This window comes from Artibeus jamaicensis, unplaced genomic scaffold, assembly GCF_021234435.1.
Source record: "Artibeus jamaicensis isolate MK-2021 breed Jamaican fruit bat unplaced genomic scaffold, CSHL_Jam_final contig_387, whole genome shotgun sequence".
NCBI lineage: Eukaryota > Metazoa > Chordata > Mammalia > Chiroptera > Phyllostomidae > Artibeus > Artibeus jamaicensis.
Window position 1 is genome coordinate 11,972,479 of NW_026521812.1, and position 14,135 is coordinate 11,986,613.

At 35.2% G+C, this 14,135-nt stretch overlaps 1 protein-coding gene across 1 annotated transcript in view; it reads left to right on the plus strand.

Annotated features, from left to right (window-relative positions):
• The window catches only part of LOC119045002 (triadin-like), a 158,638-nt gene that overhangs the window by 94,565 nt on the left and 49,938 nt on the right, over positions 1-14,135 (plus strand). The window contains exons 13-14 of the mRNA XM_053664795.1: positions 3,992-4,039; positions 9,688-9,738. Of these exons, the coding sequence (XP_053520770.1) occupies positions 3,992-4,039; positions 9,688-9,738 (99 nt within the window). The remainder of the gene's footprint in view (positions 1-3,991; positions 4,040-9,687; positions 9,739-14,135) is intronic.

A 14,135-nucleotide genomic window follows, 5' to 3' on the forward strand; every position in this document is an offset into this window, starting at 1 on the left:
GCTTTTAAACCCTCCAATCTCAGCATTGGCTTCTTGTTTTTTTTCCCAGTCTACCTGGATTTAACATTGACATGAAGCTAAGATGCTCTAACAGAAACGTTTTAGTTAAATCTTAATGTCAATAATAATAAACTGATATTAAAGTTGATTCTTCAGAGCAACAAGTAAGAAATAATGGCCAAATCAAAGATAATAATTATTACTACTATTTCCTTAAAATACTTTGTTTGGAGTTCAAAATATTTGTGTTTGTACCAGAGAAGATCCCTAATGCCTATTTCCTCTTACAACATTGTGCATTATTTCAGTCTTTTGTCTGTTTCATAGGCCTTTTTAAAATTGTTGTAGAAGGAAACACTATTATTATATGTACATTTTATCTGTTTTATGCTAATACTTGAAGAAAAATCAAATACTATTTTCTGTTTATTTTTTGTGGCCTTTAACTTTTAAAATCCTTGGTTTATTGAAACTGAATATTTTTTCTTAAGAAATAATTTTATCTAGTTAATTATTTAAAACTTGTCTTGCATAGCTATTTTGATAATTGTCTGTGTGTTCATTTTTAAACATCTGGCAATAGCTAATCAAAATTCAGAAAAATTAAGTTATTATCACCAATATATAATAATATAGCTATTAATAAAGACAAATTATATTACATTGGATTTGAAACATGTAAGTAAAATATTACCATACATGAATTCAGTATTTTTAAATGCATGTATAAAAATAGTTTTTAACTTTCTGGCTTATTTTGCTTTCATCTAGTTTATGAAACTAAATCAAGTCAATCTGTGTGAACAAAGTAAATGAGATTTGGGAACATCGTGTTACTGGTTATAGTGACAGTTTCCATTTATAAACAAGACTGCAGATTGCTTTCCTTCTGCAACACTTGTATATAATCTGCACTTCACCTGTATTTCCAGCTGAGTGAGATATTGCCTTTTTGAGTATCTTGTTAACAAAGAAACACAATATATTCAAAACAAAGAATATATCTTCCTCCAAAGGCCTCTCTTCACACATTTCATATCTTAATTGATGGCAGATTATCACTCTGTAAACCAAGTAAACAGGAGTTGTTTTTTTAATTTGATACTCAGCTATTTAAATAATCGGATTTACTGATCCTACACCCCCTTATACTGTTAAATTTGCATTTCCTGACCAGTGAGATCCTAAACCCAACTGGCATCTTATCACTGGAAACCTTCCCCAATTTTGAAAATAATTTATCTGCTATCTCTATATCTATCTCTACTGGAAAAGTTACATGGCACAGGGTGTATGTAATATTTTGCTATTCATTAGCTATTTCCTGGACTGTTTCCATGTGCAGACTACTCCAAAACTTAGTCATGTAAAATAACAACCAATTTTACTGTGCCCATGATTTAGAGGGTCAGGAATTCAGAAGAGATCAACCAGAAAATTTTCACTTGAGCATGTCATATGACTTCAGTCAGGCGTGGGTTTGAACACTAGTCATCTAAAGTAACCAACTTTGGGATGTCCGGGTTGGCTTGTCTGCATGTCTAGCTGTTGTTGCTAGCTGTTGGCTGGGAGCACAGCTTGAGCTGTTGACTGGACTGCTTATACAAGGTCTGTGCAGAAGGTATCCAAACATGTAACATGAAAAATAAAAATATTTATTGAAAAAGATGCCAAATAAAAGAAACATTGTACATAGGACAATGATGCCTCAGTCCCCTTCATAGTAGGCACCTTGGGACTTCACATGGTTCTCCCAATTTCCATGTTATCAACTGCCCTGTCATATTTTCTTGAGTCTCATTGACAGTCTGAAATCTCTTCCCTTTCAAAGGCAATTTTAGTTTTGGGGAATGCCATAAGTCACAGGGCACCACTGGACTGTAGTGTCCTGAGTCACCTGAGTGATTTGATGTTTCACAAAAAAAAACTCTGCAGAAGATATGATGCATGAGTGAGCTGCCAATCACCAGTTGTTCATAGCTGTGGCCTTCTGAATTATCCAAACAGTTTCAGTGGAAGAATGTTCAAACTTAATGCAAAATTTGATACAGATTTGTTGCTCTACTCACTCAGTCATTTTGAATGTGAAGGTCACACAGTATACATGCTCACTCAGTGGTGTCTACTGCCCCTGCTGACTAGTACAATGAACTCATCATTGTTCACACATGTGCATTCCAGCCCACTCTCCTAGGCTGTCAGGTTACATCGATGTCATGCAAACCATTCTCACTATATTAACAATGGTTGAGCTTTTTCTGGACATACTTCATATGTAACGTCCACTGCATGGTGGTGTCATGTACTTACATGGCACCCAGCTTCCTCAGAGCTAGTGTTCCTGGAGCAGCAGAAGGAAGCTGCATGGCTTTTCCTGTCTGAGCCTAGAAAGTCACATCATCACTTCCACTATAGTGTGTTGGTTACAAGAGACGTGCAAAGCCCAGGCCTCCTTATTCTCTCTTCTCTTCTCCTAAAATGTGTTTTCTTTCCACTTCATCTCTGTTGGTCTAATTTTTTCCCATCTTTCAAGGTTGGCCTCAGTACCAACTACCACAGCCCTTCCTGATGTCATCATTCGGCTACCAGAGCCTGTACTTTTCTGGTTGAGTTCGGAGAGACATCAGTTTAAATCCCAGGTCTCCAATTTAAAGAGCTACTTGACCTTGGGAAAGTTACTTAATTCATTTATGTGAAAATCGGGAATAAGAACAGTACCTATCTACCATATAGTGTTGTTGTAAATGCTGAATGACAAAACAGAAGACATTTCCTGGGACACATAGTAAGTAGACAATGTTAGGCATTATTGTTACCCTACCTTCTCTCCCCAAAGCCCATTGCATTTTATTGGGGATGGCCAAAGAGTTCATTGGTTTTTATTGTAAGAGGGCTCTAGTAGCACTTAATTGTCTCTAATTTCACTTGGAACTACTTTGTTAGATTGTATTGTGACAGCTGTCATATCAGCATGTGTTTTTTTTTAATTATCAAGATTGGTAAACTTTTGTGTAGCCATTTTAATATTGAAGATGGAAGAAAATATACAACATTTTTAACATATTATGTTTTATTATTTCAAGAAAGGTAAAAATATGACTGAAATGCAAAAAAAAAGGGTTTGTGCAGTGTTTGCAGAAGGTGCTATGATTGATCAAACATGTAAAAAGTGGTTTGCAAATAAGCCAGTCAGTGAAAGACAAACACCAAATGATAACACCTATAAGGGGATTCTAATGAACAAAATAAACTAATAAGCAAAATAGAACCCGAGGCCTGGAAGCATGGAACCGACTGACAGTGGCCAGAGGGGTGGCGGGTAGAGGGATAATGGTGGAAGGAAGGAGAAGAGACTAGTCAAAGAGCATGTATGAATGACCCACAGACAAGGGCAGCAATGTGGGGATTGGCTATGGGAGTTGAGGACGGGCTGGGTAGAGGGCAAAGGGGGAAAACTGGGACAACTGTAACAAAATAACAATAAAATAGTTTTTAAAGAAGTGGTTTACAAAGTTTTGTGCTGGACATTTTCCCCCGTAGGCCATGCCTTAGAGTCCAGTAGACCTGTTGAAATTGATAACAATCAAATCGCAGCATTAATTGAGAACAACCAACAGTATGACACATGGGAGATAGCCAACATACTCAAAATATCCAAATCAATAAAGTTATTGGTGAAAATAAAAATTGTGTCTTTTATTTTATGGGAAAAAACTAAATGGACTTTTTGACCAACCAAATATTTGTGCCTATTTTGTGTTTATCATAACTTGACCCTTGTAATAATAATTTATAAACTTATTTTATATCTTCTGCATATTTAGGTCAGTGTTTTATGGGCATCTTATCTCAGTATATATCTATATTTTGAATATCAATTCATAGACCTTTTGAGTTTTTTAGGCCTAAATAAACAGAACACATCAAGAAACTTGCCATTTTTATCTTCATTATTCATTATAACCTTTCCTTTTCATGATTCTTCTTGCAGAAATTAAAAAAGAAAAATCTGGGAAGACTTCAGTTCTGAAGGATAAAGGTAATAGAGTCAATGCAACATAAAACAAAAAATCATTAGCAAAAATATTTGATTAGGCCCATAGTATACTAGTCATCATCTTTGCAGATGTGTGGGCCAAAATTCCATAGGTCATCCTCAAATGTTTGAAAATTCATATTTATTTACCCATCCCACAAACACTTTCTAACATTAACCATGACCTAAAAAGTGCTCTGATTATAGTTTCAAAGATAAAAAAGTAAAAAACAACAAAAAAGGATTTTCCTTAAAGAATGAAAGGGTAAAAAAATGATAGAATGTAATTAAAAAATACAGAAAGGACTTTTCTTCATGTTCTCTGGATATGTCTTTTCTGTCCCTTCATAAAATTATAATTAGCTGCACAGTCCTTCCATGCACTAGCTGATCATTGAGAAACAAAGATGACAAAGCTAGGAAAAGGGAGGAAAACTAGGGAATTTGAGTTGTGAATTCTGTTATTTTCAAAGACTCTCTTAGTCATCTTCTATTGACTTTAATCTTGTCAGCTCCTTATGGCTATAAAAAGGCATGACGTTCTTATTTGATGTTGGTATTTTTCTCTTCTAAATGGACTGACTTTATGTGGGCATTGTAAGAATAATATCCATATAAAGCATCAAGTTTTCTCAATGTTCATTGAAACCCTCTCTTCTGAATTAATACACTTGTAATATCTGTAATCTTATCTATTTATCTAGCTCTCTAGCTAATTAACTAATTGAACTGTTACTTCCTTAAGCATCAAGACCCTGTGTTATTCATCTTAATTTTTATGTGGACTAACCAGTATCACATTCAATAGTTATTTTTATGAATTTAATATAAAGTAATCAAAATATATACTCCCTAGACACTGGGAACATAAGAAAAACATATTCAATGCCCTTCTGGTATTTATAGTATCAATTACATGATTAGTTAAAATTATAAGAATCAGAGAGGTATACAAGGTGCTATGAAAGAGTATAATAGAAGGTTCTAGTTAAGTCTGGGGAATCAGAGAAGGCTTTCCTAAGAAGGAATTTATATTGAATTCAAGTGAGAAAGATGAAAAGTTAGCCAAACAAAGACATGAGAATTGTTTCAGAGAAGTGCAGACACTGGGCATCTGCTCTTTGCCAGGCACAATGAAATCGACTTTACACATTTTGGTTCAGCAAGTTGTGCTGTGTATCTCAGTTTTTATTAATGTGGGAGCAGGGGTTAAGGTCAAGTTACCCAGTGTTACGCCGTGAAGTTAGAGACAAAGCAAGAACGAAAGTCAAGTCCATCAGGGTTTATAGTCCATCTTTGAATTTTCACACAGATACTGCTTGCTCCTTAAAATAGGGTTCTTGTATTTGCATTCTTCAAAGGGCCTTCGCTTTGAGTGTGGAGTTCATTATGTAAGTTTGAAAATCCCTTTGGTATAGATATATTGGCTATGTAGTATAAATTACAGTCCTCAGTTATTGAAGTGACTCCTCTTATTGACCACAGAGAAGTTCAGTTTATTTTTCTGCAGTGGTTCCCTATGCTTTGGAAGAGACTCCTTAGATCCTTCACTCTCATTTTATCTCATAAGTAACAGAATATTTTCCTTGATTGTGTGAGAACTAAAAGTGTCATTGAAACAGAAAAGTCCAGATACATATATATGTATATATGTACATACATTTAGGATTTATAAATCACAATTAGTAAAATATAAACTTTTTCTCCTTCAAAATGTAATATAAAATACATTTACTTTGGTCTGTACTTATGCTACAGGAATATTTGGACCACGTGTTATTGTTCAATATAAAAGCATCTCAAAAAAAGAAAAAAGGGTTGGGTCCTAAATCCAAAACTACCTTTGAGGCAATGATGATTATCAAAAATTTAAACTGCTATTTAAAGACTATAGTTGTGCCAAAGCCTAAATTAACTGGAAATGGTAGTTGTAAACCTCTGCCTTGGAAAACATCATTTGGGGGATTTAAATCCATACTGACCACACCATTAAGTAGGTTCCTATAATTCCTATTATTGTTGTTATAACAGTTATGAATGCACAGTTGTAAGGAATTTCCTAGTGAACACATTTTTTATCAATGTTTAATCCTTTAATATTTGCAAGGTGTCCCTACGGTCACCTAGAAAAATCATGCATATGAAGGCTTACTGCATATTACTATTGATTTAGAGCTAAAATATACCTCTTTTTCACTCAAGCTCTATCTTTGTTGTACATAAATTAGATGCTATTTTAGACTACTTTAATTGCCACATTTTCTTTATTTTATGAATATCATTTATCATCACAAGAAAGTTTTAAAATGAGCAGGATTGCCTATAAGATCTTAGGGACTTTGAAAACCTCCACAGTGTTTTCATTTCTGAATCACATCTTTGAAGCCTCCTGCTGCTGCTGAGGTTGGCTGATTTGAATGGAGCAACACTCCATTCAAAGTAAGTGGTACAGAAGACCACTTACTGCACTGGAGTCATTGGGTATTGCAAGTTATTTATATTATGCAAGTTAAGTGGCTGCCTATATTTGCCAGTTTCTCACAGATTCCACTTTGTGTGCACATGAGAACCCATATTAAAACAATGATCGAATTCTGAAACCAGGATTATTACACAAAAATCATTTGGTACCACATTTACCTGAGACATGATCACCATGAATAAATTAGGCATTAAAAATGTCATTAGGTTTGTGTTTTTATTTAAAGTGGTGCAGAGAAGATCTAGGGATGATTGTTTAAAAGAGAAAAAGCAGAAGAAAGACAAGTCTTTCTGGCTTTTGCTGGTGGTTCAGCTGCTGACTTTCCTGGGTGAGGGGACTAGTGTAACTCTTCTCGACACACTCACAAGGGCAGAGCTTTGTTTATGTGGCCACGGCCACCCAGGAACCAGACAACCCTGCCAGTCACTCCATTATTGGTTCCGTTCCTTCTGTCATCCACTCTGATGCTGTATCACTACTTGCTGCTTACAGCTGGGCTGACTCATCTGAGGATCCAAGATCCATCCATGAACCAAGGAACTGCAAACCGAACCCAAACAAGGCAACAAAGTGATCGATTAATTCCACTAATTAATTCCATTAATTCTCCACTAAGAATGCAATAGTAACAACACACTTAGGTTCCTCCAGTGTGGGGTTAGCCTGAGAGACACTGGAGTTATTGTCTATTTTGGGACACAGGCCTATCTATATGTGTTTGGCTCTAATAATAAGTGGGTGTTTAGCAACACCTGTCATCTTTAACATTTTCTTTTTCAGGACCATGGACCTAATAATCCCCCAACTTCTGTGGTCTTCCTAATGCTTCGTCTTGACCATTCCTACGAATCAAACAAAAGCAAGAGCTAAGGAAGAGAGGTTGTCTGAGGACTTTGAAACTGGTCTCTAGGGATCTGTATTTCCTCATGGACACTCACCCCAGTTCATTACTGCCCATGTTTCTGGGGGAGCATAGGGAAAAGTAAAACCTGGAATGATCTTTTTATTTCTTTGTGAACATATTCTCCACCCCAACCTCCTTGCCCAGATTATTTGAGAGTTCCAATTTATATCACAGTCCAATTTATAGCACAGTTCCAATTTAAATATGCTCCAGTCCATTAAATATGCTCCAGACTCTAACCATAATCAAGAATCATAAGCCTTCCTGTAGGCTTGTAGACAAATGCAAAGAAACTATTATATTTGTAAAAACAATACACACAAAAATGTGTTTCCAAAACTTATCTCCTGAAAAACAAGACAGATAAGTTGAAACAATGATTTAAATTGACCCAAACTGATAATGTAAGTATCAGGATTTTCAGATACAGAAGTCCAGAATTTCCGTGTAACTTCCTCTCCACAGTTTTTGTCAGATTTGATATCTCACTCACTTGGGTGGGTAATTAGAGACTGATCAGATCAGTCTGTGGGCATCCTGCCTCATCCAAATCCAAAAGGAAACTGAGAAAAACATGAGCTACAGGAGAGGCAATGCCAATTACCCATCCTGGATACAGAAGCCATTTTCCCATTAGCAACCGTGGAAATGAAACCACTTCTGTTTTCTGAGAACTTTTCCCAAATTTAAGGTGATGATCTCTGAATGCCCTGTCAGAGTACAGCTATTATCTTGCCCCTTCCTTCTTTCTCCAGAAAATCAGATCCGTCTCCTGGGTTCCTCTTGCTAGGCTTTGTGTCTTATGACTCTGTTCTTCTCACACCAAAATGAACACACACTCCCCCATTTAAATAAACATGCTTCACATTGAGCCCCGAAATTCCAGGGACGACAGTCTCCCCCACCACTTCTCATCTCCCAACACATTAATTCTTTTGGCTGAGCTGGGGAAAGCAAAAGCAGTAAATGACTCCCATTTGGCTTGAAAAAAAAGTTAATGAAGCTTTTCAAAATGTGTCTATTTAACCCATGGCTCTTGATTTCATCTTTTCATGCTGAAGGATAGAAAAAGAAATGAGCCTTATCTGTAATTTGCACAATAAATAGAAACACAAACATCTCTTTTCCACCAAAACCATTTTTAAAAGTTCTACAAGCATATGGATATTTAAGGGCATAGCTTATCTATCTAGAAAATCTTGCGTTGAGGGACATAGCTTTTTTCAGTAGCATCCCTAAATTCATTCTTCACACTCTCCAAAGCCACCTGGACTCCATTAATTCTACATAATTGTTTGAATGTTGTATCCATAGAAGTGCTGAGATCATATTCTCTGAATTCCCATCCAAACCATAAGGTGGGAATGGGAAAAAAGAGCTGAAAGTGTAGATTTCTTTCTTCCTTTCACACTGTCTTAAAAGTCATTTTTGTCAGCAAAATGGATAGTGAATTTAATGTTGCAGAGAAGGCAGGAAATGGGTTTTTGTTTTAATATAGTTTGTTGAGAACATGTAACGTTGTTTAAGATATTGCCTGCATACATGTCTGGAACCCATAATATGATCAGAATCACTTTGTATTTAAACCTAGTAGAATAAATAAAGTTTTACTTGATTTACTTTAATTAAGGGCCACATTTTAAAGATGTTGGTAGTTCACTGAAGAAATTGTCTCTCATATTTTATTTTAGTCTTGTTCTTGAAGTTTATTGACAAATCTGGTGACTAAAATACCACATTTACAGGCTATATGGAGGTTTTTCCATTTGGTTGTTTATTTATTTGAAAAACACATGGCCTGATAAAAATAAGTTAGTGCTGATCATGACTGTTGAGAGCAATTTTGGATGCTGAAACTATGGGGATTTTTTAACTTTATTTTTATTGTTGACAACACTACAACAGATGTCCCCATTTCCCCCCTTTGCCCACCTCTTCCTTGCCCCATCCCCCTTCCCTCTGTCCATGTGTTTTTAAAAATTACAGATAAAATAAGTTCTTATCCATCTAAATGCCTACCCTCTTAGATGAACAAGTGGATTGTAATTCTTTAAACAGTTTACATGTATGTTAAATAAAAATAACCAGAGAATGGCTTATTATTCTCTATATTGCTGTATCTTTGTCTCTATGATTAAAATGATTTTTGAGAGAAAACATCATTTCTACATGTTTGCATTACTGATAGATCACTGATTCCCTTGCATATGTGTTCTGAACGTTTTTATCTTGGCTGAAAATAAAACACTCAATGTTTCTTTCCAGAGCCTATTAAAGAGAAAGAAGTGAAGTTGCCAGCTTCCCTAAAGGAAAAAGGTAACGTCATACATGGAATGTGAAAACACATTGATCTGCCTATTGGATATTCAGCTACAATATTCAGTTACTATATCATTTCTTTTTAATGCTCTCAAGCTATAACTTTCATAAGCCCTCAGATGTTTTTGAGCAAAGAATAAAAAGACTTATTTCCAATGCTAAAATTCTAAACTGTACTATGACACTACAAAGGAAAGAGCAACTATGTCAGAAATATTTAAAAAGCTTTAAAAATCCAGGTTATTCTGATTTTATCAGTCTGTGGTGGGAAATCCACATCTCGTAGCCCTAATGTGAATCTTATGAGGAATAACCATGGAAACTAAAGATTCAAGATAAAAAGCAATACATAAAATTTCCGTGATACCTTGCCATACCTTAAGGTTAAATACAGTAAAATCCTAAGCAATTTTTATGGCTAGGAGAAACTTAGAGGTAAGCTATTGTCCATTACCCTTTTCTTATAAGTAAACAAAATGAAAAGTAAAGAAACTTTTCAAGGTGATTGCAATTTCCAACAGAGGCAACATTAGAATTCTGGTCTAAATCAAGCCCTGGGCTCCTGCTCTTGCATCTGATGGCATCTCCTGTCTCCCCATTTGTACTGGTCTTGGAGTGATGTGGGTTCTGTTATACCACACATAAAATATATCCCCCCAAACATAAGTAAATATGCTAAGTTCAGTGTACTAGCTTTAATTTCTGATTAATCTCAGTGTATCATATTCAGAATTCTCTGTCTTTTTGTCAAAATGAACGTATTTGTGAACCACTGAAACCATAAATATATCTGCCATATGAATGCTAGAAATAGAACCTGTTTCTACATTTACCTTGAAGATCTTCATGAAATACTGACCAATTGTTGCTTTGCAAACCTGGCGGGGAGCTTCCTGGGTGAAATACGAAACGGGCCTCTGTAACTGGAGGAGACGAGGAGGCTGAAGAAGGCAGGCCACTCCAGATTAGCAGGAGGCAGTTTTAATAAGCAGGAGGAATTACTTAAAAGGCTGGTCTTGATGACCACAAAGCAGTAGATTTCCCCACCAGCCTGCTAGAATATTAAGTTTATATATAGACCGTAACTAGGTTTAGTCATGTAGAAACAGATTTCATAGGCTTTGGTCATGTACCCGGTGCAGATAGTCTCATCAGCACATTATTATCTCAAAGCTGTGAACTTGGGCAGCTTCTAACTAGGGAAGACAAGCGAGCATACATTCCAGGCACAGGAGAGAAAATGGGGGGCTTCCAGTTGAACTCCTGGTCAAAGGTCAAACCAGTAGTAACATCTTAATGACTTTTCCCGAAAGCAATGTACAGGTGCTTAGTAGTAAAAATTCCAACGTACTGACATTGTTTTATTTATTAAAAAGATTTTTGGTGAACTTGTATAAACATGAGGTGGAGTTGTGTGAGATATGGGAGAACTGTAGAAAGAGAGAGCTGGCAGGGAATCAGTCAGAGAAATAAAGGAAGCATGGGGAGGAGTCCCCATCAGCTCATGTAGCAACATGTAAGAAACATACCCTTAAGTCATATTTTTCTAACTTTGCTGTTAATTTTAAATTAAACAAAATTGTTATGAAACACAAGAGCACAACATGATTTTTTCTCAATCCACATATGAACTTGAATTTTTTAAAGCAACATAGACTCCAAACATATTAAAACATTTCTATTTTACTATGGAAATGTATTATCATATCTAAAACTTCACCTTTACAATCACCGATGATAATAGCTATTTTGGTGCTGAAGACAATTTTATATTACTCTGGAATAATGGGCAAATTAGGATATTTGACCTTACAAAAGATTATTACATGTTATGTTAAGTTTCTAATAAGTGGGGAAATGTTACTATATTTTTCAAAGAATTAATTAATGGTGAAGACTAAACATTAATTTATTTTGAAAAAACTCTAAATTTCTTTAGTAGTATCTAATTGTTGATTGGAATGGGTGTTTACATAGCAATCTAAATAGAAATTGATGCCATTAAATAATTTAATCATACAGTGATGTTATAATACCTTTGCTAATCTAAATATTATAAATGAGGAACAGATAGAAATGTTATAAATATCCACATTAAGGAAGTTTAATTAAAAATTCCCCCCAGAAGAGATGCATATGGACTACATATATAAATAAAAAACAATTTCTTTCCATTAAAAATTCTTAGTGTTTATTTGAGTGTTTGATCTTTGAAAAATATTAACCTAAGATTTTTCTGTCTTCTTTTATCTTTCTGTCATTGCACATTAGATGGTCAGTCTAGCATTAGCTAGTTCATGGTCACAGATAATGGTGGTGGGAAAGGGATCATTTTGGAAAAAATGTATTTTAAAAGTTACATTCTATTTCACTAATACTGAATTTTTTAAAAATATTTTCTTTATTTATTTTTCAAGAGAGGGGAAGGGAAGGAGAAAGAGTGGAAGAGAAACATCAGTGTATGGTTGCTTCTCATGCGTCCCCTGCCGGGAACTGGCCTGCAACCCAGGCATGTGCCCTGACTGGGAATTGAACCGTGATACTCTGGTTCACAGGCCCACACTCAATCCACTGAGATATGCCAGCCAGGGCCTTAATACTGAATTTTTACATTATTGTGCTATTTCTTCCTAATTTTTAATGACAAGAATGAGGAGACAAATATTTCCAGAAAATGTCAATTAGATGCAATACACCAGAACTATTAGTCTAAATGTTGTTCAATTATGTCTTTTAGAAATTGAGGCCTCAAATAACTACATGAAAACATTTCACTAGTCTTTTTATTTTACTCTCTAAAGTAACAATGATCTCTCTTACTAATGCGCCTTGACAGAAGAAAAGGGTGTCCATTTTTACAACTTTTACTGAACATGGTATTGGAATTGCTAGCCACAGCAATCAGACAAGAAAAAGAAAGAAAAGGCATCTAAATTGTAAAGGAGGAAGTAAAGCTGTCACTGTTTGCAGATGACATGATAGTGTACATAGAAAACCCTATAGACTCCACCAAAAACTACTCAACCTAATAAATGATTTTGGCAAAATGGTGGGATACAAAGTCAACATTCAGAAATCAAAGGCATTTTTAGTGCCAGTAATGGCACCAATAATGAAATACCAAAAACAGAAATTAAGGAAAAAAATCCCATTTACCATAGCAACAAGAAAAATAAAATACTTAGGAAAAAACTAACCAAGGAGGTAAAAAAGCTGTGCATAGAAAACTAAACAACACTGAAGAAATAAATTAAGGAAGACACAAATGAATGGAAGCATATACTCTGTTCATGAGTTGGAAGAATTAATATCATTAAAATATCCATATTACCCAAAGCAATCAATAGATTCAATGTAATCCTTATCAAAATACCAATTACATATTTCACAGATAGAGAATAAATATTTCAAAAGGGTACATAGAACCATAAATGACCCTGAATAGCCTCAGCAATTTTGAGAAAGAAGAGCAAAGTAGGAAGGATCATGATATCTGATATCAAACTATATTACAAAACCACTATAATCAAAACAGCCTGGTACTAGCACTAGAACAGATATATAGATCAATGGAACAGAATAGAGGGCCTGGAAATAAACCCATGTCAATAGGGTCAACTTAATATTTGACAAAGGGGGCAGGAACATAAAATGGAGTAAAAATAGCATCCTCAATAAACAGTGTTGGGAGATCTGAACAAGAACATAAAAAAAATGAAACTAGATCACCAACTTATACCATATACCACAATAAACTCAAGATAGAGAAAGACTTGGTTAGAAGTTGTGACATCATTAAAGTCCTAATAGAAAATATAGGTAGAAAGATTCCAGATATCCCATTCAGCAATATTTTTATCAATACATCCCTTAGGTCAAGAGAAGAAAAAAAGTAAGCAAATAGGACTATATCAAACTGAAAACCTTCTGCACAGCTAAAGAAAACATCAACAAAATGGAAAGAGAACCAACCATATGGGAAAACATATTTGCCATTAATACCTCAGACAAGGGTGTGATCTCCAAAACATATACAGAACTCATATGAATCCACTTCAGGAAGACAAACAATCCAATTTAAAAAATGGGCAAATGACCTAAACAAATACTTCTCCGAGGAGGGCATGCAGAGAGCCACAAACATATGTAAAAATGCTCAACATCACTAGGCATTAGAGAGATGCAAATTAAAACCACAATGAGATACTATTTACACACCAGTCAGAACAGCCATCATTAACAAATCAACAAACAATAGGTGTTCTGGAGGATATGGAGAAAACCCTGGTATAGTGTTGGTTGGAATGTAGACTGGTACAGCCACTGCAGAAAACAGCATGGAATTTCCTCAGAAAGCTAAAAATTAAACTGCCTTTTGATCCAGTGATCCCACT